The 22,503-nt window shown below is 34.9% G+C and overlaps 2 protein-coding genes across 2 annotated transcripts; one reads left to right on the forward strand and one right to left on the reverse strand.

Annotated features, from left to right (window-relative positions):
• Positions 1-6,393: 6,393 nt before the first annotated feature.
• LOC119666076 lies at positions 6,394-6,870 on the forward strand. Its single transcript, XM_038075351.1, has one exon. The coding sequence runs from the start codon at positions 6,394-6,396 to the stop codon at positions 6,868-6,870; it is 477 nt and encodes a 158-aa protein (XP_037931279.1).
• Positions 6,871-12,532: 5,662 nt separating this feature from the next.
• On the reverse strand, positions 12,533-14,447 carry LOC119668565 (tryptophan 2,3-dioxygenase-like). Its single transcript, XM_038078117.1, has 4 exons — positions 14,381-14,447; positions 14,152-14,312; positions 13,952-14,085; positions 12,533-12,882 (listed from the first exon to the last, which is right to left on the reverse strand). Exons 1-4 carry the CDS (start codon positions 14,404-14,406, stop codon positions 12,766-12,768), a joined length of 438 nt encoding a protein of 145 aa, XP_037934045.1. The 5' UTR covers positions 14,407-14,447; the 3' UTR covers positions 12,533-12,765.
• Positions 14,448-22,503: the final 8,056 nt, after the last annotated feature.

Consider the following 22,503-nt stretch of genomic DNA (forward strand, 5'->3'; position numbering starts at 1 on the left):
AAATTTACACTAACTAAATTTTACTACACAAATAATACCAAACAACACAAATATAATAAAAACAAAATAAACAACAAGAAAAGAAACAACAATAGAAAGAAACTTGTAAACAACGAACCGTTGAAATCACAAGAACAAAGATACTGCTTGCTTCGCACATCACAAGTATAAAAGGCGAAGCAAACGCAGTAGACTGGGATTCAGCAAGACAGCGAGCTAAGAACAGGTCGCTCTATATTACATGTGCTGAAACACCAAGAATCGAAATTTACATCTCGATTTCTATTTTGTTTTATTTTTTTTTATTTTTAATAGAAATACACATTTCTATTAAAAATCATAATTAATAACGAAATTAACATTTCGTTAATAGTAATAGAAATATAAATTTCTATTACTCTATTGTTCATAACGAAATCAAATTTTCGTTAGTAAATTACGCGGTAAGGTGATAATACCACATGAGTATTAGCACCCATACCAAATCCATTGTATGAAGAAGAAATTCACATTTCTTCAAACCTTTTGTCAGGGGCGTCGAAATTAACATTTCTACGCCAAAATCCATTGTATAGAGAAGAAATTCACATTTCTTCAAACCTTTTGTCAGGGGCGTTGAAATTAACATTTCTACGCCAAATCCATTGTATGAAGAAGAAATTCACATTTCTTCAAACCTTTTGTCAGGGGCGTCGAAATTAACATTTCTACGCCAAAATCCATTGTATAGAGAAGAAATTCACATTTCTTCAAACCTTTTGTCAGGGGCGCTGAAATTAACATTTCTACGCCAAATCCAGTGTATAAAGAAGAAATTCACATTTCTTCAAACCTTTTGTCAGGGGCGTCGAAATTAACATTTCTACGTCAAATCCATTGTATAGAGAAGAAATTCACATTTCTTCAAACCATATCACCGTACCAACGTCACCATCCACCGTATTCCACTGTTCCTATCAAATAAATTTATTGTAGGACTGAACCTTGAATCCGGCGAGTAAAACCCCGGCCAGAAAGGTTCGTTACAATTGGCGCCCGAGCAGGGACAGTGGGAACAAAACTGACCAACATCTTCAGTTGAGGATGGAAGACAAACCAACGGTGGTACCATCAGGAATCAAGGAAGTGACAGGACAAGCAGGCCGTAAAACAGCAGTCGCTTCGACAAGCACAAAACGACTTACATCAGGAGGCAAATCTTAGATTTACTTCGCTAAAAAGGAGGAACTGGTGAGTTACGCAGACGAATTCGGATTAGATCCAAGTGGTTCACTGGAGGAACTTCGGAAAAAACTTTCAACGTTCATGGACTCAGAGGCAGCTGAGAAAGATACCGCCAGGCTACAGGAACTCGCGAAACTACATATCAGAAGCTCATCACCGGGAGTCATTGAAAATAGACGTCCTTCGATAACTAAGGGAGGAAGTGTAACCATGGCCGAATATCCAGTAATCATCAACCAAGTCAGAAAATGGGAATGCCACTACTCAGGGGAACACGAAATACTACCATTTATAGAACGGATCGAGGAACTGGCAGATATGTACGGAATACATCGGGACTTATTACCGAAGCTAATGCCTGAAGTTCTAAAAGACAAGGCACTGATCTGGTTCAGGAATAACAACAAGCGATGGACCGAGTGGCCATCATTCAAAGCAGATATTTTAGCATTCTTCTTGCCCCCAAGATACTTTGAACAATTAGAGGACAAAATACGAGCCCGCCTGCAACAACCCAGGGAACTGTTCAGAGATTATGTATTGGCACTGCAGAACATAATGCAATATTCAACATACAGTGAAGAGATAAAATTAGAGAGAATCTACCGGAACAGTCGTACCGAGTATCAATGGTATATCCGTAGGAAAGACTTCCAGTCATTATCCGAGCTGTTAACATTAGCTGGGGACCTGGAGGCACTGACCGCTACGGACCGTCAAGTAAGAAACACGCTACCGGCTAAGGAGATCAAAGCAAGAGTGATTGATACATCTGAAGACAAGATCAAAGATGTCAGGACAGCTTGTCGTCGTTGCGGACAACAAGGACACTTGAGGTGGAATTGTCGTTTTTCAGGCATCTTATTTTGCTGGGAATGCGGAAAGAAGGGAAAACGTACAATTGAGTGCTGCAGGAACCAGGGAAACGAGAACAGGGTCCATCGACAGAACGGGGCGATGGGACCTCAAGTCAACACCCCGTCCCACCAGTAGGATGCATGAAGCTCAGTGAATCACGTCTGTCGGCCCAAGTGACTATCAATCAACAAGTCATGAAAGCAACGATCGATACAGGATCCTCGCGAAGTTTCATCAATTCGCAAACGGCAGCAAAAGAAGCGCTCATCAGGCTCACAGTAGTCGAGTATCCACAAGTGATCCCGTTACAGAATCAGTCCAACCTACGTACAAAAAAACTTAGCATGCAGGATCGAAATTATCTAGAACAGCATCCAAAACCACTACAAGAAATTTCACAAACGCCAGGTAAATGTCTCACACCTCCACAACAAGGATTGCAACGCCTAATGTCGATTAAAGAAAATCCAGAAGTATTTCATCCAGCTCGAGTAATACCAGAAGAAGTGCAGCGCCAGCAAAACACAGAGTCTAACACAGAATTACCGAGTCAAGAAATACACCGTCAGCAACACACAGAGTCTAACACAGAATTACCGAGTCAAGAAATACACCGTCAGCAAAACACCGAGTCTAACACAGAATTACCGAGTCAAGAAATACACCGTCAGCAAAACACAGAATGTAACACAGAATTACCAAGTCAAGAAATAAATCGACAAAACACAGAGTCTAACACAGAATTTCCAAGTCAAGAAACACCAGGTCAATGGAACACGAAACCTAACACAGAATTACAAAGTCAGGAGACACAACGTAACAAACAGTTGCAAACTCAAGTCCAAGAAATACACCGCCAACGATTTACAAGGGAGTTTCTAGCACAAAGTCAAGAAATACAACGACAGCCAAACTCAGAACCTGACAGACAGTTACAAATTCCAAGCCAAGAATGTCGAGCACAAGTTTCAATTAATCACGTTAGTCAACAGGAACAACTGCCACCTCAGGAGAACTTTAACGTAGATCAACCGAAGGCAAAAGGAGCCAAGTCACCAACACTAGTAAGACAATGTTTCGTCGAGACTGAGATTCCAAATAGTATTCAAAATCACCAGCAACAATTAAGACGTTTAGGTATACTTGAACAAAAAGATGACAATCATAACATCATAGTCCAAGACAAGTTCTTTAAAATTTTCAAAAATCCAAGGAAACGAACAAGGAATCATTCTACGAGGTAATCAGAGTCCTTCAACTCGATGGAAAAACCGGGGAAGTGTAACATAAAATTTACACTAACTAAATTTTACTACACAAATAATACCAAACAACACAAATATAATAAAAACAAAATAAACAACAAGAAAACAAACAACAATAGAAAGAAACTTGTAAACAACGAACCGTTGAAATCACAAGAACAAAGATACTGCTTGCTTCGTACATCACAAGTATAAAAGGCGAAGCAAACGCAGTAGACTGGGATTCAGCAAGACAGCGAGCTAAGAACAGGTCGCTCTATATTACATGTGCTGAAACACCAAGAATCGAAATTTACATCTCGATTTCTATTTTGTTTTATTTTTTTTTATTTTTAATAGAAATGCACATTTCTATTAAAAATCATAATTAATAACGAAATTAACATTTCGTTAATAGTAATAGAAATATAAATTTCTATTACTCTATTGTTCATAACGAAATCAAATTTTCGTTAGTAAATTACTCGGTAAGGTGATAATAACACATGAACATTAGCACCCATACCAAATCCATTGTATGAAGAAGAAATTCACATTTCTTCAAACATTTTGTCAGGGGCGTCGAAATTAACATTTCTACGCCAAAATCCATTGTATATAGAAGAAATTCACATTTCTTCAAACCTTTTGTCAGGGGCGCGGAAATTAACATTTCTACGCCAAATCCATTGTATAAAGAAGAAATTCACATTTCTTCAAACCTTTTGTCAGGGGCGTCGAAATTAACATTTCTACGTCAAATCCATTATATAGAGAAGAAATTCACATTTCTTCAAACCATATCACCGTACCAACGTCACCATCCACCGTATTCCACTGTTCCTATCAAATAAATTTATTGTAGGACTGAACCTTGAATCCGGCGAGTAAAACCCCGGCCAGGAAGGTTCGTTACAAGATGCACTGCGTGAAACTAAGCACTATTGATGCGACTAGCCCGGCACATAACATCATGCGGGATTATAAAGAGATAACGGAACCGGCTACAAGTAATAAGGCGGCCGCTAGAGTTACGCTAGTAGAGCAGCAAATTGTTACCAAGGGACAGCTAGTGTATGCAAAACCTAGGCGGTTTTGCATAAAAAATTTGAAATTGCGAGAAAGGAATTTGAATTTATGACGAAACAAGGTATATGTAGGCCAAGTAACAGCAATTGGGCAAGTCCGTTGCATTTAGTGGCGAAAAAGGATGGTAAGTGGAGACCGTGTGGCGATTATAGGAAGCTTAATTCGATAACACTGCTAGATCGGTATCCAATACCCCATATACATGACTTTACTCGCATATTGCACAATAAGAAAATTTTCTCAACTATTGACTTAGAAAAAGCCTACAATCAAATTCCGATTGCTGAAGAGGATCGACCTAAAACGGCGATAGTAACCCCGTTCGGCTTATATGAGTTTAACATGATGACTTTTGGTCTATGCAATGCTGCGCAGACTTTCCAAAGGTTTATGAATGATGTCCTAAAGAATCTGAATTATGTAGTAACGTACATAGATGATATATGTATAGCATCGGCTGATAAAAAGGAACACGAAATACATTTAAGAGAAGTGTTCAAGCGATTAAGCAACCATGGTCTGAAGATCAATCTGGGAAAATGTTTGTTTTTTATGAAAGAAGTTACCTTTCTGGGACGTGTAATAAATGTGGATGGAATTAAACCCATAGCTGAAAAGGTAGAAGCGATAAGAAATTTTAAAAAACCGAAGGAAGCACGAGAGTTAAGAAGATTCATCGATTCAATTAATTTTTACAAACGTTTCCTCCCGAATGCTGCGAAGAATGATGGCATCCTGCACGCGCTATTAAAAGGAAATAAGAAAAATGATAGATCTCCGATTGAGTGGACAGCAGAGGCCGAGAAAATATTTGAAGTGTGTAAGAACAATCTGGCTAATTGCTACAATGCTAGCACACCCGGTTAGCACACCTGGTGCTAAATGTGGACACTAGCAATGTCGCAGTAAGAGCAGTGCTGCAACAGCTTATAGATGGGCAGTTACAACCACTGGGATTCTATTCCAAAAGGCTGACAGAGACTCAAAAGAAATATAGTACCTATGACCGCGAGCTACTTGCTGTATATATGGCGGTAAAGTATTTCAGGTACATGATTGAGGGCAGGAATTGCACAGTGCTAACGGATCATAAACCGATTACATTTACTTTCTTACAAAGATCTGAAAAAGCATCTGAACGCCAGCTACGCCATTTAGATTTCATCGGGGAGCTGACAACAGATATTCAGCATATAGCAGGCAGCAAAAGTAGTGTCGTAGATACTTTATCTCGAGTTGAAAGTGTGGTGCCTGGAGTTAGACGATCACTAGACTACGTTAAATTGGCAGAAGCGCAGAAAATTGACCAGGAGCTGAACGAGTTGATAAGAAACTGTACAGCATCATCTCTGGAGTTCAAGTTGGTGGAGTTAATTGCAGAGGGTGTCTCTGTGTATTGTGATTATCCGGCAAGAAACCAAGACCGTTTATTACAAAGTCCTTTCGAGCGCAAGTGTTTGAAATATTAAACAGTTTAGCTCATCCTGGTAGAAAAGCAACTATAAGACTAATAAGAACTCGTTTTTGTTGGCCTAAAATGAAGGCCGAAATAAGTCAAATGGTGAAAACGTGCATGGCGTGTCAAAAGTCGAAAATCCAGCGGCACAACAGGACTGTGTTGCAGAATTTCAACGCTCCTAATCTACGTTTTTAGCATGTACATATTGATATCGTGGGACCCTTACCCTATTGCAATGGTATGCGGTATTGCCTGACATTCATCGACCGGTTTTCAAGGTGGCCGGTGGTGTAACCGTTGGCGGAGATTACGGCAGAATATGTGGCCGTAGCTTTAATTAAGGATTGGATAGCACATTATGGAATGCCGAAAAGGATTTCGACAGACCAGGGACGACAGTTTGAGTCCAGCAAAACGTCCACAGTCAAATGGACTTGTCGAACGTTTTCATCGCACGGCAAAGTCTGCACTGAAATGTAAATCAAGTGTGAATGGACGAGGGCCTTGCCAATTGTGGTAATGGGATTAAGAGCGGCATTTAAAGAAGATTTGCAAGCGACACCATCGGAATTAATTTATGGGGTAAATATGCGTCTACCAGGAGAGATGTTTGCTGGTGAGTTGAAGCAAGTATCGCAAACAGAGTTTGTTAAGGAAAACTATGAACGAACTGAAGCCATTGCAAGCATTGCAATTGCATTCCCATTGCAAGTATTCTTACGTGATGACGCCGTGCGACCACCACTGAAACAGCCATATGAGGGCCCGTATGAAATTTTAAGTCGTGGTGAGAAAACTCTAACAATAAGGGCAAGAGGGCGCACGGTGAATGTCAGCATAGATCGAGTGAAACCGGTATATTTTGGAAATGAAGCTGGTGAAGGTTGTTTGCAAAATAATGTCAAGGTGTTAGGTGGTAACAGTAACAAGCAGATAGCACCAAAGGTGACTCGAGTGGGTAGAGCGGTGCGTTTTCCTTTGAGGTTTATGATGTAGTAATAATGTACAATTCGGATAGAATTTGTCGTTATGCAGCCGTCAAATTCTAGAAGGGGCTGTGTGGTGATATATAACAAAGTAGGTGAAAATTATCAGATTTTTGAGATTTGAAAATATTTTATTTAAATATTCATTCAAATTATTTTTGTAATATAGTTAGTTTTGTGTTGCAATAAAATACTGTTTTTTAAATAATAAAAACTATCTTGTTATTGCAAGCACAACACACTTTTTTGAACATTTGTTCAAAAAAAGCGAAATGCATTGAAACAGCGCCCTTTTGTAGAGACACTTTTTGCTTGGTTGTTATTCGTAGTAGTTCGGTGCACGTGTGTTCTTTTATTTGTTACAATTGTAAAACCTGAAAATTAAATAAAATGTATTCTTTATTATTTAATATTAAATTGAAAATTAAATAAAGCGTATTCTTGATCAAAAATTGGTCTTTCCAGCCGGATTTTATTTGAATCATATTTAAACCCTATTTCGTTATGGCAGAGGAAATGAAGAGGTTAATGCACGTGCGTGGACGCCTGGGCGTCCACGCACGTGCATCGTAAGACACCAGAAAAGGTGTCTTACGATGAAATCGTAACTAGGACTGACAAACTAGAAGATATTTGGCAGCAGTTTGTTAGGTCAACGGATGAGATGTACGAGTTTCGAAATGTTCCTGACTACGTCGACCCTGATTCCGATTTCTCTACATTTGAGGAGAAGTACCTATCCACTCAAAGTTTAATGCTTGCGTTGAAACGGGGTCTTGCACCAAATGTGTGACCTAGAGGTGATGATGATATCATGAACAAGCTAGTGGAACAGCAAGCATCATTATTGAAACAAATTTCATCCACTTCTAATGTTTCATTATTTCAGGGAAATGAGTTTCCTAAAATTAACATGCCACATCTTCACCGATTGATATTTTGCTTAGTGTTGACCAAGTTTGGAGAATATTTACTTTTAACAAAATTTTCGACTGCTCTGGTGATGCTGTTCCTGTATCAACAATATTCGGATGGGTGGTGACATCAGTTCAGGCATCCTTGGATAATGTAGTATCGTCTCTTGTAACTACGATTGATATAGATCGCTCGCTTCTAAAATTTTGAGAAATCGAAGAAGCTTGCGGGAACTTAAGCCTGATGATGTTGTTGCCAGTGAGAGCCACAGTTTTTATATGTCGCATCATCCAGTAATTGGACCAAAATTTCGCGTTGTTTTTGATGGCTCATTTCAAGATACTAGCGGAGTTTCACTTAACAGGATGTTGCATACAGGTCCAAGTATACAATGAAATTTATTTGATGTTTTCCTTCGCTTTCGTATACATAAATATATATTCTCTGCTGATATAGTAAAAAAGTTCCGCCAGATTTGGGTATCAGAAAATCATCGAAATTATCAATGAATTGTTTGAAGGGGAGATCCATCAGAAAAACTAAAACATTTCCAATTATGTACGGTTACTTATGGTACATCATGCGTACCATTTCTCTCGGTGAGGATCCTCGAACAGCTTGCAAAGAATCACCAAAGAAGATACCCTCTTGCTGCGAAAATCATTCTTCAAGATTTTTACGTTGACGATGTCATTACTGGTTCGCAGTCCGTGAGTAAAGTAGAAGGGAAACGTGACGAGCTAATTCAACTTTGTGCGGAAGCAGGATTTGAACTTTGAAAATGGGTCTCTAATTATAGTTCCATAACTTCTAATTTTTATAATCAGTCTGATCAATGTTTTTTGAAGCATGAGCTAGATGATATGACGAAGGTTTTGGGTATCTTTTGGAAGCCATGCGAGGACGTATTTGGATATAAGGTTTGCTTGCTCCTGTTATTGTTCAATTCAAGATTTTCTTCCAAGAATTATGGCTCACTAATTTAAAATGGGACGACTATCTGCCTTCTAATCTCGATGAAGTTTGGCTAAAACATCGTGAAGACTTAAATAATGTTGCAAAATTGCCATTGCCAAGAAGGGTGTGTAACTCTCTTAATTACTTTGAGTTGTATGGATTTTCGGATGCTTCAACAAAGGCATATTCTGCAGCTGTTTATTGACAATTCCAGAATAAGGATGGGGATATAAGGACATCTCTTGTTGCTGCAAAAAGACGTGTGGCGCCGTTGAAACAAATTTCTTTGCCGCAACTAGAGTTATGTGGTGCTCTTTTATTAACGAAACTGTTAAATTCAATAACAAAGGCTTTGCCTCACAAGGAAATCAACGTAAAAGCGTAATGTGACTCTACTGTGGTTTCAGCGTGGTTATCGCAACCACCAATTAAATTAAAAACGTTTGTCGCGAATCCCACAGCAGAAATATTTGAAACTCATCCCTGAAGTAGCTGGGGACATGTTAAATCTAAGGAAAATCCAGCTGATTGCGCGTCTCGGGGCACGATGGCTCACGAATTATTAGACTTTAAACTATGGAGGAAGGGGCCTCCTTGGCGAGCGAACGTAACTACTGGTAAGTCTTTATATAATAACGATGATAATTTCCTCGCATATTCAGAAAATGTGACCGCTGAAATGAAGTGTGCCAAGATAAACGTAGTCCCTATGGAAGTAGCGAGGGACAATAGTTTAGAAGAGCTGGGAGAAAGGGTCTTAATATGGAAGAAATTATTGCGAGTTATATCATACATCGTACGGTTTCGTAGAAAAACGCACCTCCGACATGTTCAGCAAGACCGTGAGCAATCTACCTTTTATGAATTAAGTGAAGCTCGACTAATTTGCTCACAATTTGCGCAAACCTGCTACAAGAAAGATTTGCTGCAATTAAAAAATAACAGGGAGCTTAGCAGAAGATCTACCTTACTCAAACTTGCCCCATTCATTAATGATACCGGACTTTTACGCGTCGGTGGAAGAATTACGCATTCAACGTTAGACAAAAACACCCTTCATCTTGTTATACTCCCGAAGGAACATAGAATTTTCACGTTAATCCTACTTAACTCATAAATCTCTCAAATGCTTTCATCAACGCCACAGTTCATGGCTGTTCTACCAGCAGTGCGGGTTCGAGAACCACATCCCTTTGAAAATACTGGGTGCGATTACGCTAGGCACTTCACACTGAAATTCTATGGCGGAAGAAATGCACGTACCTCCAAGGGGTATATTTGCTTATTTATTTGCCTCGTTACATTTGCCATACACCTCGAACTCGCTACTGACCTAAGTACTAATTGTTTCCTACCAGCACATCGCCGTTTCATGTCCCGTCGTGAAAAGTGCTCTTCAATCCTTAGCGATAATGGAAGGAATTTTCTTGGTGCTTCTCGTGTGTTAAACCGGATGCATGCAGCAATTATGTCACAGTCTCGGAACGAAATCATATCCGCGTCTTTAGCAGAAGACGGAATCCGATGGAGTTCTATCCCACCTCATGCACCACATTGGGGTGGAATCTGGGAATCGGCAGTGCGATCTATCAAGTTACATCTACGATGCATAATAGGCAATGCAGTAATTACTTTTGAACAGATGAATACCTTGCTGACACAAATTGAAGCAGTTGAGAATTCTCGCCCCCTAGGCGCTACATCAGACCCGGATACTAATTATCTATCTCCTTCTCATTTTTTGATTGGTTGTCCGTACACGTTGGTTCCAGAAGGCGATCTAAGGCATGTAAACGTCAACAAATTAGACTACTAGCAGCACATACAAAATATGCTTCAAGAATTTTGGCGCATATGGCATCAGGAATACATAATATCTCTACAAAACCATCTAAAATGGTTTCGACGGCAACCAAATATAGCTGTGGGCAACATAGTGGTCATTAAGGAATCGAACATACCACCTGCTCATGGCTAAATACATCCTGGTTCAGATGGCTCGTAAATCTTCACACTGTCCATGGGGAGATAACGCGACCCATTACGAAGGTTGTTGTTTTACCTATATCCTGAAATGCTTTTTCATGGTCCCCGGGATGTTCGTGAACCAAATGCACAGTACATTGAGATTGCACTTTTTTGAACATTTGTTCAAAAAAAGCGAAATGCATTGAAACAGCGCCCTTTTGTAGAGACACTTTTTGCCAGGTTGTTATTCGTAGTAGTTCGGTGTGTGCACGTGTGTGCTTTTATTTATTACAATTGTAAAACTTGAAAATTAAATAAGATGTATTCTTAATCATTTATAATTAAATTGAAAATTAAATATAGTGTATTCTTAATCCTATATATATATATAATTAATATATGATATATTTTTCAAATGTTTCGTTACTTCAATAGAAATTATTGGAATGAAAACTTAAAATTATAGGATGAGATTGTTAACTTTCAAATAATTCTCAAAAAAAGAAATGGTTCTATTTATGAGCAAAGATTGTACTCAAATGAAATGATTGAAAGTAATTCAAATGGGAAACTGTGATTTTAAATGTACATATTTGTGTGTATATGGATGCCTACATAAATAAAACTACTATTACCGCTATTGTTAATTTATTCTAGATAATCATAAGAGTTTTGATTGAAATTTTACCCGTAAAATATTTCAAACTGTAATTTGAATTCAAAAAGACATTCACACGACATATCATTGTAATTTCTTTATCAAATGTATCATATATCCAAACTTTTAATTACTTTCAACAAAAAAAGCAGAAAAAGTCTACGTTCATGCAAAAAAGTTTTTTTAAATTTCGCGTTACTTATGTAATTTTTACTCAAATCAAATTTTCTTTTGTGATTTATTTTAATCAAAGAAACAACATTGAATTTCGAACATAAAAAAATAACAATTATTATTTAAAAAAAAATTAAACACAATTATATGCAAAAGCAACAATTATTGAAGCAGAAACTTTCACTTTCTAGTATTTACATTTATCTCCCACTGGTCGGCTCTTAATTGTTTCAGATAGAGAAAGACGTAGCATAATCAACCAGATGAAAATAAATCCAAGAGTAACAGCCTGCAAACTAGCTGAACATATTGTCGAAATACTTGAAAACAATATATGTCCTGATACTGTGCGGAAAATTTTAAAGAAAAGCATGTATGCAAAAAAGAAGCCATACATATCCAGATAAAATAGAATAAAATGATTAAGTTTTACAAGAAGGCATGTAAATAAATCTATGAAGTTCTAAAAATAAGTTATTATCTCCGATGAGAGTTAATTTTGCATATTTAGAATCAAAGATAACAAACTTGTGTGGAGAAAATAATGAGTTACGTCCCCCTACATACACAGTACAGTATAATGGGCAACAATCTATAAATATCGTTAATGTAAACATTCTGTGCCGAAGAACTCAAATTGTCATTTGATTCCCGAGCCACAGAGATAATTAAAAAGAACATAAACAAAAATGTAATAATCGTATTTTTCCATAATTTAAACATAAATATAAGAATTGTATTATTTCATCATTTACGAAATACAAACACAAGTTCTGATATTCTAAAATTCTTTTTAAAAGATTTAGAATCCAGTCTTGGTCCAACTCACAATTGTAACAGATTTAACTTTTCCAATTAAATATAAATTTAAAAATCTTCATTCATGTAGTTTTATTAGAAGCAAGTTTTTTTTATGTGTTTTAATATAATATATAAAAACAAAATTCATGTACAATCTATGATAAACAAAAGTTAATTTCAACCGTAAAACATGCTGGTGGAGCCGTAATGGTTTAGGGTTATATAGCCGTAAATTATATATATATAATGAATAAATATGGGTATCTAAATATCCTAAAAACAAATTTCAAAGAAAATGGCAGAATATTTGAGCTTGCGGCAATTCTTTTGTTTCAGCAGGACAACGACTCTTTGCTTACAGCAGCAATCGTACGGATTTGGCTGCTGAACCATGTTCCCAGCAACTTCAAACACTATCAGAATCACCAGACCTTAGTCCTTTAGAACATCTGTAGGTTTATTTGGAAAATAATATTCGCCATCAAGGAAGAATTGCAAAAAATAAACGCACAGGACACTGTAAAGCTGGTTGAGTCCACTCAACGGCGGCTAAAAGAGGTTATTAAAAGCAGAGGTTATCTCGCAGTCTCATAAATTTAAGATTTCTCTGAATTTTAGCTGTTTTAGTTTATATGTTAAGAAGTGAAAATAGACTTTTTCTACTTCAAAAATTGTTGTTTTTGCATATAATTTTGTTTTACTTTAAAGAATAGCTTAATTTTTTATGTTTGAAGTTCATTGTTATTTTTTTGGTTAAAATAAATCAGAAAATAAAAATTAATTTGAGTAAAAATTAAGTAAGTTATGCGAAATTTAAAAACAATTTTGTGCATGAACGTAGACTTTTCTGTTATATGTACATATGATAAAGAACAGTTTTGTTTCTTTTTGCATGAAAATTTCATTTATTCTTAAAAATTATTCACAATAGCATTAGCTTGTACTGGAAAATACCGTATTACAGTAAAACTGCACAGGTTAAAATTAATTTAATATTGTAGAATTTAAGAATTTCAATTCAATTTTATTTTCTGCTGCAAACATTCTTATATAAATCTTTAATTCGAAATGTTAGCTACAATTACAATCAAATCTCTCATGTGAATGCAGTTTTAGTGAGCGATCCGGCTACACAACGCCACAACTTTATTTGCATAACGTGATTTCAGTATAACGCGCTATAAAACAAAATTTGAAACTTATGGTTTAATTATACTTAATTTATATCATATTCAAAAACACAAGGCTTTTTTCTATATATAATCGAAGAGGGTGACAAGCATATCACTAGATTGAAGCATCCATCACTTTATAAAAACAAACATTTCTTAGATATTTATGTTTGGATCAACTTTTGCATGATAATGGTTACTTAAGCATTTCGCGCTGAAGTTATCCACGTTTAACTCATTGATTTAATTCGACTTCTTAAAACGCGATTTCATGCAACGCGATTTTATATTATATGGCATTAAATGCGTCATACTGAACTTTTAATTCAATATAAAAACTTTTTTCAAATATTTCTTTATCTTTATTTTCTTTTCTTGAATTTAATTTTTGCATTATGTTCACCACTTAAATCAATTAGATTCTTTACTAATAATAAAGATGTTACCTTTAGTATAAGAACTATTCGGTTGAGACGTTTTAATATTTCTAACGTTTTAGTTTCTTCGATTTTTTCTTCATTTAACATTTGACGTATGGAGTCCAGCTCGAAAATAATTTGTTTAAACCAGAGTTCATATGCTTAAATAAACATAAACTTATTTAATAAGGACAAAAAATTTCGCTTCACCATTAAAAAAAACAGACCTTGATGTATAATAATAAACAAGTGTTCATCGTGAACTGGTCTATCATCCTCTTTAGAAAGCATGCATTGAGCCGTCAGGATTTTATCCAACAACAGATATTCTCCATAAATTTTACCAACTTGTGTATTTAAAGGCGTGGCAACATCATCATTCCTGGACCTATTAGTTCGGTAATAAAGATTAGTTTTTTATCTCATTTATATATTTTTAAAATATTTGATGCCAACCAGCTTCCATTAAATGGACAATTCATTTTTCTAAAGCAAAAAAAAGCAAAGTGTTCAATTGAATAGACAATTGTTTACTGAATATATTTTTATATTATAAAATTTGAATTCATCATGAACTTAATGCGGTTATTTATCAGTTTATGTTGTTAGTTATGCAAGATTGAATTTTGTGTATGTTATCAGTTCTAACTTTATATTATTAATTTTTTTTGAATTTTAAACTACAAGCAATATTATTTTATTGATACTCTACTTGATACATTGATATTGATAATCAAGTATTGTAAATAATACAATCTATAAAAATTTTACTAAATTGAAAATCCGATTTATATAAAAATAACCACATAAATGACTTCGTAGTCTGTACCATAGCTTACTGACCCACATTTAATATGATATTATTGTAATAAAAATTAGCTACTAATTTAAGTATATTCTTATTAGTTATATTGAATGATTAGTATTAGTATATAACATTGAATAGTACAAACTGCAAGTTTTGATTCTTCTTTTTAAACTTACAAAAAGCTTACTTAGAGCTAGTCTTCCATTTAAATATGATTATCCCAATATTCTGTGAACGGTTTCAGAATGACCGTCTTTCCTAAGTCTTTTTTGTCCACGTCTTCCAACTTTGGAGCGCTTGTTGTTGTATTTTTCGAACTTAGTTTACTACCCTTCTCGATTCTTTTACTTTAAAAATTTGATTGCGGGCTTTTCGAGCCATATTTTCTTGACGATTTTTATGTAAAAAGTGTTCAATTATGTGCTCAACTGTTTAAGAACTTAGATTTACCATTTTAGCTATATTACGTTGGGAAATTCCCTTTTTTAAATGCTCCAATGCCAAATCTCGCTTTCCAATTGATGTACCCCTTCCCATGGTTAATAAAATGCGTGCTCTTTAATTTTTTTTAATATTTTCCCTCAAAAATATGATTACAAATGATCGCAAAATAAGAATATTTTTATTTCCGTCTGAAATGACGACGATATTAAAGGTACTCTTAACTGCATCATTTAAGCTGTGACATGAATTTTTCATCTGTTTATGGTTGTTGTGGCATTACTAAAGAATGGAAAAAGATTTTCGGATCTTTGTTTTTGGAAATGAGTTAGAACACTACAAATAATAACTCTGTATACTTGGGTTTTTTAATTTTGCCATATATTTTGAAATAAAAAATACTTTTTAAAAAATTTTGGTCTACATTAAATAACACTAGTTTACAGCCAAAAAGACAAAACTTTTATCTCCTATAAGAAAATTTTCCGTAGAACTTGAAAATCACAACGATTTTTTTTCCAGTATACCGTTTTTAAGTTATTTGCAATAAACCGTTATTTTGACTTTTCTCAAAATATCACCCTGCATATGGCCCCGCAACTTTATTTTTGAAGTTACCATAGTAGTGCGGTGAAACTTGTACAAACATTTTAAGCTACATAACATTAATGTAACTTATTTAGTTTCGCTGTTATAGATGAAAATGTACAGATGAAATATATCTTTTTTACGCTTTTTTCAACTTTTTCGATTTTCAATGTGAAGGGACTTTTACAAAAATATTTAAAAAAAATTCTTGGTTTGATTGACGTTTAACACTGTTTTAGTACAAACATTTCGAGTGACTTAACATAAAAATCGAATAAAAATTTCAGAAGTTATTTGCCTTTTCCCAAATTTGCCCAAAATAGTGATTTTTATTAACAAGTCAGAATTTATTTTGTAAAATTTAAAGTGCAAATGAAAACTGTGTTATGTGAAATTGTACAAATTTTATTTAAAAATTAAAAATTAATTTTATTAAATATTAATATTTTCCATTTTATATAAAAGTTTGACGTCACCTTCACCTTTAATTTGATATATTACGCACCACTGAGGTAACTTCAGAAATAAAGTTGCGGTGCCATATGCAGGGTGATGTTTTGAGAAAAGTCAAAATAACGGTTGGTTGCAAATAACTCAAAAACGGTACACAGGAAAAAAATCGTTGTGATTTTCCAGTTCTACGGAAAATTTCCCTTTAGGAAATATACACCTCGTCTTTGGAAAACAAAACTTTTAATTATTTGTAAACTAGTGTAAGCTGTGAGCCACTGTATGTACATATGTATGTATATTAATAAATATAATGAAATGAGATTTTTTCAGGTCTGTTTCTTTTTACTACGAACTGGAATTTGTTTTTACTGTTATGGTTTCACTTCAATTATGTAGGTCTTCAATTCTATAAAGTTATTATGATAAAGCAAAAATATCTGAATAAATTACATTTATATAAAGTACGCAGTGTTTCATGAAAAATATTATGCTATTAGACCTTTTCAACTAAAATGTTCAGTTTTAGCACGGAGAAATAATTTACAGGTTGCTAATGCAAAATAAATAAATGACTCCATTGATTTTACAGCAGCTAGCTCGAGTAGCCAGCTAAAAGCACATATGAGCTTTGGATTGTAGAACAATTAAGGTATAAGGAAACTACGTATAACAAAATGATTTTAAATATTGGAAACAAACAAAAGCTCTATTGAATGTGCGTATGAGGGGTATTCATATTTTGTATTCATATTGATTGTTTAAGTGCTTGTGTGTCTTATATGGCGACAATTTTCTGTTTTGCCTTCTTATGCTTCATAAGTTTTGCTGCATCGAGACGAAAGGGCAATCAGTGAAGTTCAATTTTTTGTTTTTATATTTACAAAATTTTGTTTCATTTTAGTTAATGAGAAAATAGAGAGGAAAGGGCGTTCGATGGTTGTCAGACACGAAAAAAGTTGTTCAGTGTTGAGTGGACGGACAAACACCATCAACACTTATATTTTTCATTGTTATTGCATACATACTAAATCATTTCGTAGGTGAGGCAATATTTTTGAAGATAATGCATAGTCTTTGTTTTTGTATATATTTTTCCTAAAATATACATATATATTGACTTTGTGTGCATGCAATGCACAAGTTTTTCCAAATTATTAAAAATTTGATTTTTGATGATATTGTATATAAGTCTCATACAAATATATGAGATTTGCCTATTGTGACATGAATAAGCACCGGGAAAAGCGCAACCATAGTTATTGTTAGTGCAAATGATATTAATATGATCGGTAATGGACAGTGTTATGCCTTATAGTAGCAGTGATATCGTGAAGTATATTAATAAACACCAAGGCATGGCAACCTACATTTTATATTTTGTATAAATTATATAAAATTAGCATGTATTTAAAATTACTCTCAAACGAGAAAAAGATTTTGTAACTAAGAAAAAATAAATGAAATTTGTATAGTTTAATGCTTAGAGCGATAACCTTACTTTACAATTTTAGGGGAACAACAAAAGTATAGTCAAATTAAAAGTTGAAAATTAATAAAGTAGAAGTAGAAAAGAAAAAATAATAAACAATTGGTATTGATTTTAATTTTGGTTTTAGTGTATATTAGGTTGCAAAAATAAAGTCGTTAAATTGTTGCATTGCAATTATATGCATTATATTTCAATATAAATCAATTTTAAAACGAAAGTGAAAGACGAATATGAATAAGAAAAAAGAAAAAGAATTGTTAAAAACAACAAGCATGCATCGTTGCCGAATTTTGCGAAACGCTAATTTAACGAATTTCATGTAAACCGGAAAAAGAAGGCGATGCTGATGTTCTTATGTATGACACACTAAGTGGCTTAACGCAACATTGAACGAAATATACATACACAGCAAATTGCGTAGATTTCCAAGTAGCGCCAGTTTGGTAGGAGCAAATTTTTACACATTTACTGATATTGAAAATTCGTTGAATACATTTAGTGGAGATGATATTTATCCAGTGGAATATTTCATAAATGAATTCGAACAACATGCCCGAATTGTGCAATGGAATGAGAATCAAAAAATTATTTATGCAATAAGATTACTTCGTGGCCTACCAAAGTCATTAACGAGAACAATTTTTGCTGTAAATTGGGAAATTTGAAACAAGAATTGTAAATCAAATTTGAGAAAAAATTAAATAGCAACGAGGCAGTTCAACTATTGCGTTTCACAAAAAAAAAAAAACGAATAAAGAAAGTGTGAAAGAGTACGCACTCAAAATGAAATTGGTCTATTTAAAAAAATTTACGAGGAATCTGTAGTCCAATATATTACTGAAGGAATTGACGACCATCCTAACAATAAATTGATTTTATATGGCAATACAACGCATGCGGAATTGCGAGAAAAGTTATGGTTATATGGAATATTTGAAATAGCAGTTAATGCAAAAGAGTTCAAAACAAAGTCATATGAAGCAAGGCTTCTATTATCTTGTTCTTCTAAGTGCCTTGTCTGCTTCGAACGTTGGCTAACATGACTGATTTTTTGGTTTTGTCCACAGCTTCACGAAAAAGCGGTTTCGTACTTTTACAAGACCACTGAACTAGATTCTTAAGCCACGATATCTTTCTTCTTTTCGGACCGAGTCTTCCTTCAAATCATCCTTCAATGATTAGCTTGAGTAAATCATATTTTTCTGAAAGCCTCAAAATATGACCAAAGTGTTCTAAATTGCGACGGTTTTCAGTCTCCAGTATCGCTCTTTCGTTGTTAAGGCACAAAAGTAAGTCCGAATTATGTCGGATGTTCCTTTCAACTGATTTTTAACATAAAGTGGCTATTATCTTACTTCATCTAACACTGTTTTAAAATTTTAAGATACTGTATCTTAAAAATGAATTAAAATTTGAACTGCGCTCAAAGGGGAAAAACCCGATTGCGTAACAGAGTTATAGTTCACAGCTTATTTTATCATTATTATAATTTACATTTAGTCGCCAGTATTTGGAATTTGGAATTTGGAATTCAGAAACTTGAATTCACTCCACTGTGCAGAGCATAATTAACCGCTTTGGTCATGAGAATACGATTCAAAATATTTGCAGAAGGGCACCAAATAAAATTTTCAACTCAGCTGACGGACGATATATTGTTAGAAAAATCAAGAATAATCCAAAATTATATGCTCTTGATATAGTTAAGAAGGTACTGATAGAATTAGGTAACACGTGCAGTGCGAAAATTGTCCATCGCATGTTTCGACACTCCCACTTTAATGATCCAGTAGCTAAAAAAACCAATCATAAAAATCAGAGAAGTCGACTTGCTTATGCTAAGGAGCATGCCCACAAAAAATTAGACTTATGGAACAGCGTCACATCCTCAGTCGAGTCTAAATTCAATATTTTTAGCAGTGGAAGTGTTATGGTTTGGCCATGAATGTCAGCCGCCGGCGTTTGCAACATACATTGGACATTAACTAAACAATAAATAACACATTTATTCAATAAACATAGATCTTTTACACAATTATTTAATAAACATGGATAAAAAAAATATATATAAACATCCAGAAACTAAAACACTCACTGTTTACGTTTTTGTTACGACAAACAAAACATATCACAAATAATACTTTTTCTGATATTTTTATTTGGTTTATTTTCATTTTTTATACAAAACAAAGATCACTGCATTAATAAATCATATTTTTCTATAACCAAACATAAACAAATCACCAACGAAGAAAACAAATTGCAGTTATACATCGGCTTCATGCAAAATCACTAAAATTCTTTTAATCAATTACACTAAAGAGTTACTCACTTATATCTTGTCACATTGCTTTTTATCATTTTTTTATTACATTTTTTGTTAACAATATTTTTTTTTTAAGTTAAAGAATTTAAATATTCTATATCCCAAGAACTACGTGAAGTAAGGAAATCGTAAAACACGGCGAAAAACAAAAATATTCGAAAAACATAAAGTACGCAAAAGTATACAAGAAGCACAAAAAATAACACAAATGGTGCAAAATATAAAGCAACGGCAAATATACCCGTGCGATACACCAAAAAGCTCTAGCATATTCAGTATAAAAGAACGCGTATTTGATATGATCGAGGACTTGGAATTTCACTTTTACAATGACAAGTACGCTGGCTTATTCAGCCTACTGGTTCATTACACCAAAACCTGGCTCATTTAGGCAAAGTAGTATAGATCTGGCCCATTCGGTCAAATTATTGAATTATTATCATTTTTTTCTTTAACCTGGCTCATTCAGCCAAATTACTATATCTCTTAGCACAGAGCATCCATCGTTGATGAAAGGAGAAGAGAAACCCAGGACGCCACGTGGTCTTGCCAGGAGTCTTCTCAACAGATAAACCAAGCGCAGAAGCATCGTTACCTTTACAACAGTGATCTTGTGTGATTGGGAGCATACAATTCAGGAGACATAAATTCACCCCTATGATATAATCACGGGCGGGGATAATAATTTCTTCGATCTTTGTCGAAAAAATATTTTCTTCATATTATAAAAATATTTCTTTCTTTTCTTTGGTGTAACATACGTAGAGATTTATTTGAATTATAAATGCATTTTGTTTGATACATATTTTTTTTGGAGTAAATAAAGTATTAAATAAAATATTACAAAACTACGGTTCTTTGTCCTATCAATCGAAACTTTGTCTCAGCGAATACAAATTTTATTGTTAAGACCCTGGACGACAGCTCAGGATACCCCAGGAAGAATTATATATTTTTGAACGTCACCCTAAAAGTGTTGTTACAATTGGCGCTCGAGCAGGTACTCGAGTTTTGAGTGAAAGAGCAGAAACAGAGGAAACGGAATCCGCGTAAATGTGTCAAGTGCTTAAAGCAGCAAATCGCTAAATGTTGAGTTTATAATTAACTGAACTGATACCACTGATTCGAAGGAGGAGCAGAGACAGAGTTCGTTCTTCAAACAGAACAGTGCGTCACCACAAAAGAAGATCTTAATCAAAGTCACCCAAAGAACTAATACAAAACGCCGATCATTTCATCATCGTATGTTCAGATCATTGAACAGATAACTGAGTGGTCAATATGTTATGACATGGAAGAAGATCCAATAGGTGCAAGCATGGCAAGGTGCAAGCACGACGCCAGAAGAAACAAGAAAGTTTTAAGGATTAGTTACTGGACATTAAAAATCTGATGCGACACACAAGCATGAACCAACATTCGCAATTGGAGCGTATATACCGAAACACGCGCTCAGAGTACCAAATGTACATCAAACGTTGAGACTTTTCGAGTTTAACAGAATTAACAAAACCGGCAGATAACTTCGAAGAACTTCGTAAAGAACAGGATAAAGTGAGTCGAGGCTGTGTGATAGTTGGTCGCCTAGCAGATGATTATCCACAAACGATGCTATTGCAGAACACAGTGAGACGCTTACCTACAAAGCCGATACGAGAGGAAATTATCCATAATCGAAGTTTTGAATCAACTAGTTATCAACAGCAACACAACCGGTCGTTTACTGAACCAATAAAAACAGTAACACTTCGTTCAATAATGTGTGTGACTGACACATAGATGGTGGCACTAATACTAAATAAATATTTTTTTTCGAAAGTTGCAACCTTAAGCCGCCCAAAGCTACCAAAGACGCAGCAGTTGGCTGGCAAGGTTGTGGCGTCTGTATTTTAGGATGCGCATGGAATAATATTCATCGACTATCTCCAGAAGGGGAAGACCATCAACAGCGACTGTTATATAGCGTTATTGGAGCGTTTGAAAGACGAAATCGCAAAGAATCATATGGCGAAGAAGTTTTGTTCCACCAAGACAATGCACCGTGTCACAAGTCGATGAAAACGATGGCAAAATTGAACGAATTGAGCTACGAATTGCTGCCGCACCCACCGTATTCTCCAGATCTGGCCCCCAGCGACTACTGGCTCTTCGCAGACCTCAAAAAGATGCTCCGTGGTAAGAGATTTGGCTCAAATGATGAAGTAATCGCCGAAACTAACACCTATTTTGAAGGCAAAGAAAAATCGTTTTACAAAAGCGGTATCGAAAGATTGCAAAAGCGTTGGAATAATTGTATCTCCCTAAAAGGGGACTATGTTGATGAATAAAAACGAATTTTGGCAAAAAAAATGTGTTTGAATTAGTTAGTCACACACATTATTGAACGAAGTGTTATTTTTAGTATCTGATTCTGCTTTGGTTTATGTTGCTTTAAACCCTTCACATTCTTTAATAGAATTAGCGCCTACCAAACA

Source organism: Teleopsis dalmanni, chromosome 1, assembly GCF_002237135.1.
Source record: "Teleopsis dalmanni isolate 2A chromosome 1, ASM223713v2, whole genome shotgun sequence".
Lineage (NCBI taxonomy): Eukaryota > Metazoa > Arthropoda > Insecta > Diptera > Diopsidae > Teleopsis > Teleopsis dalmanni.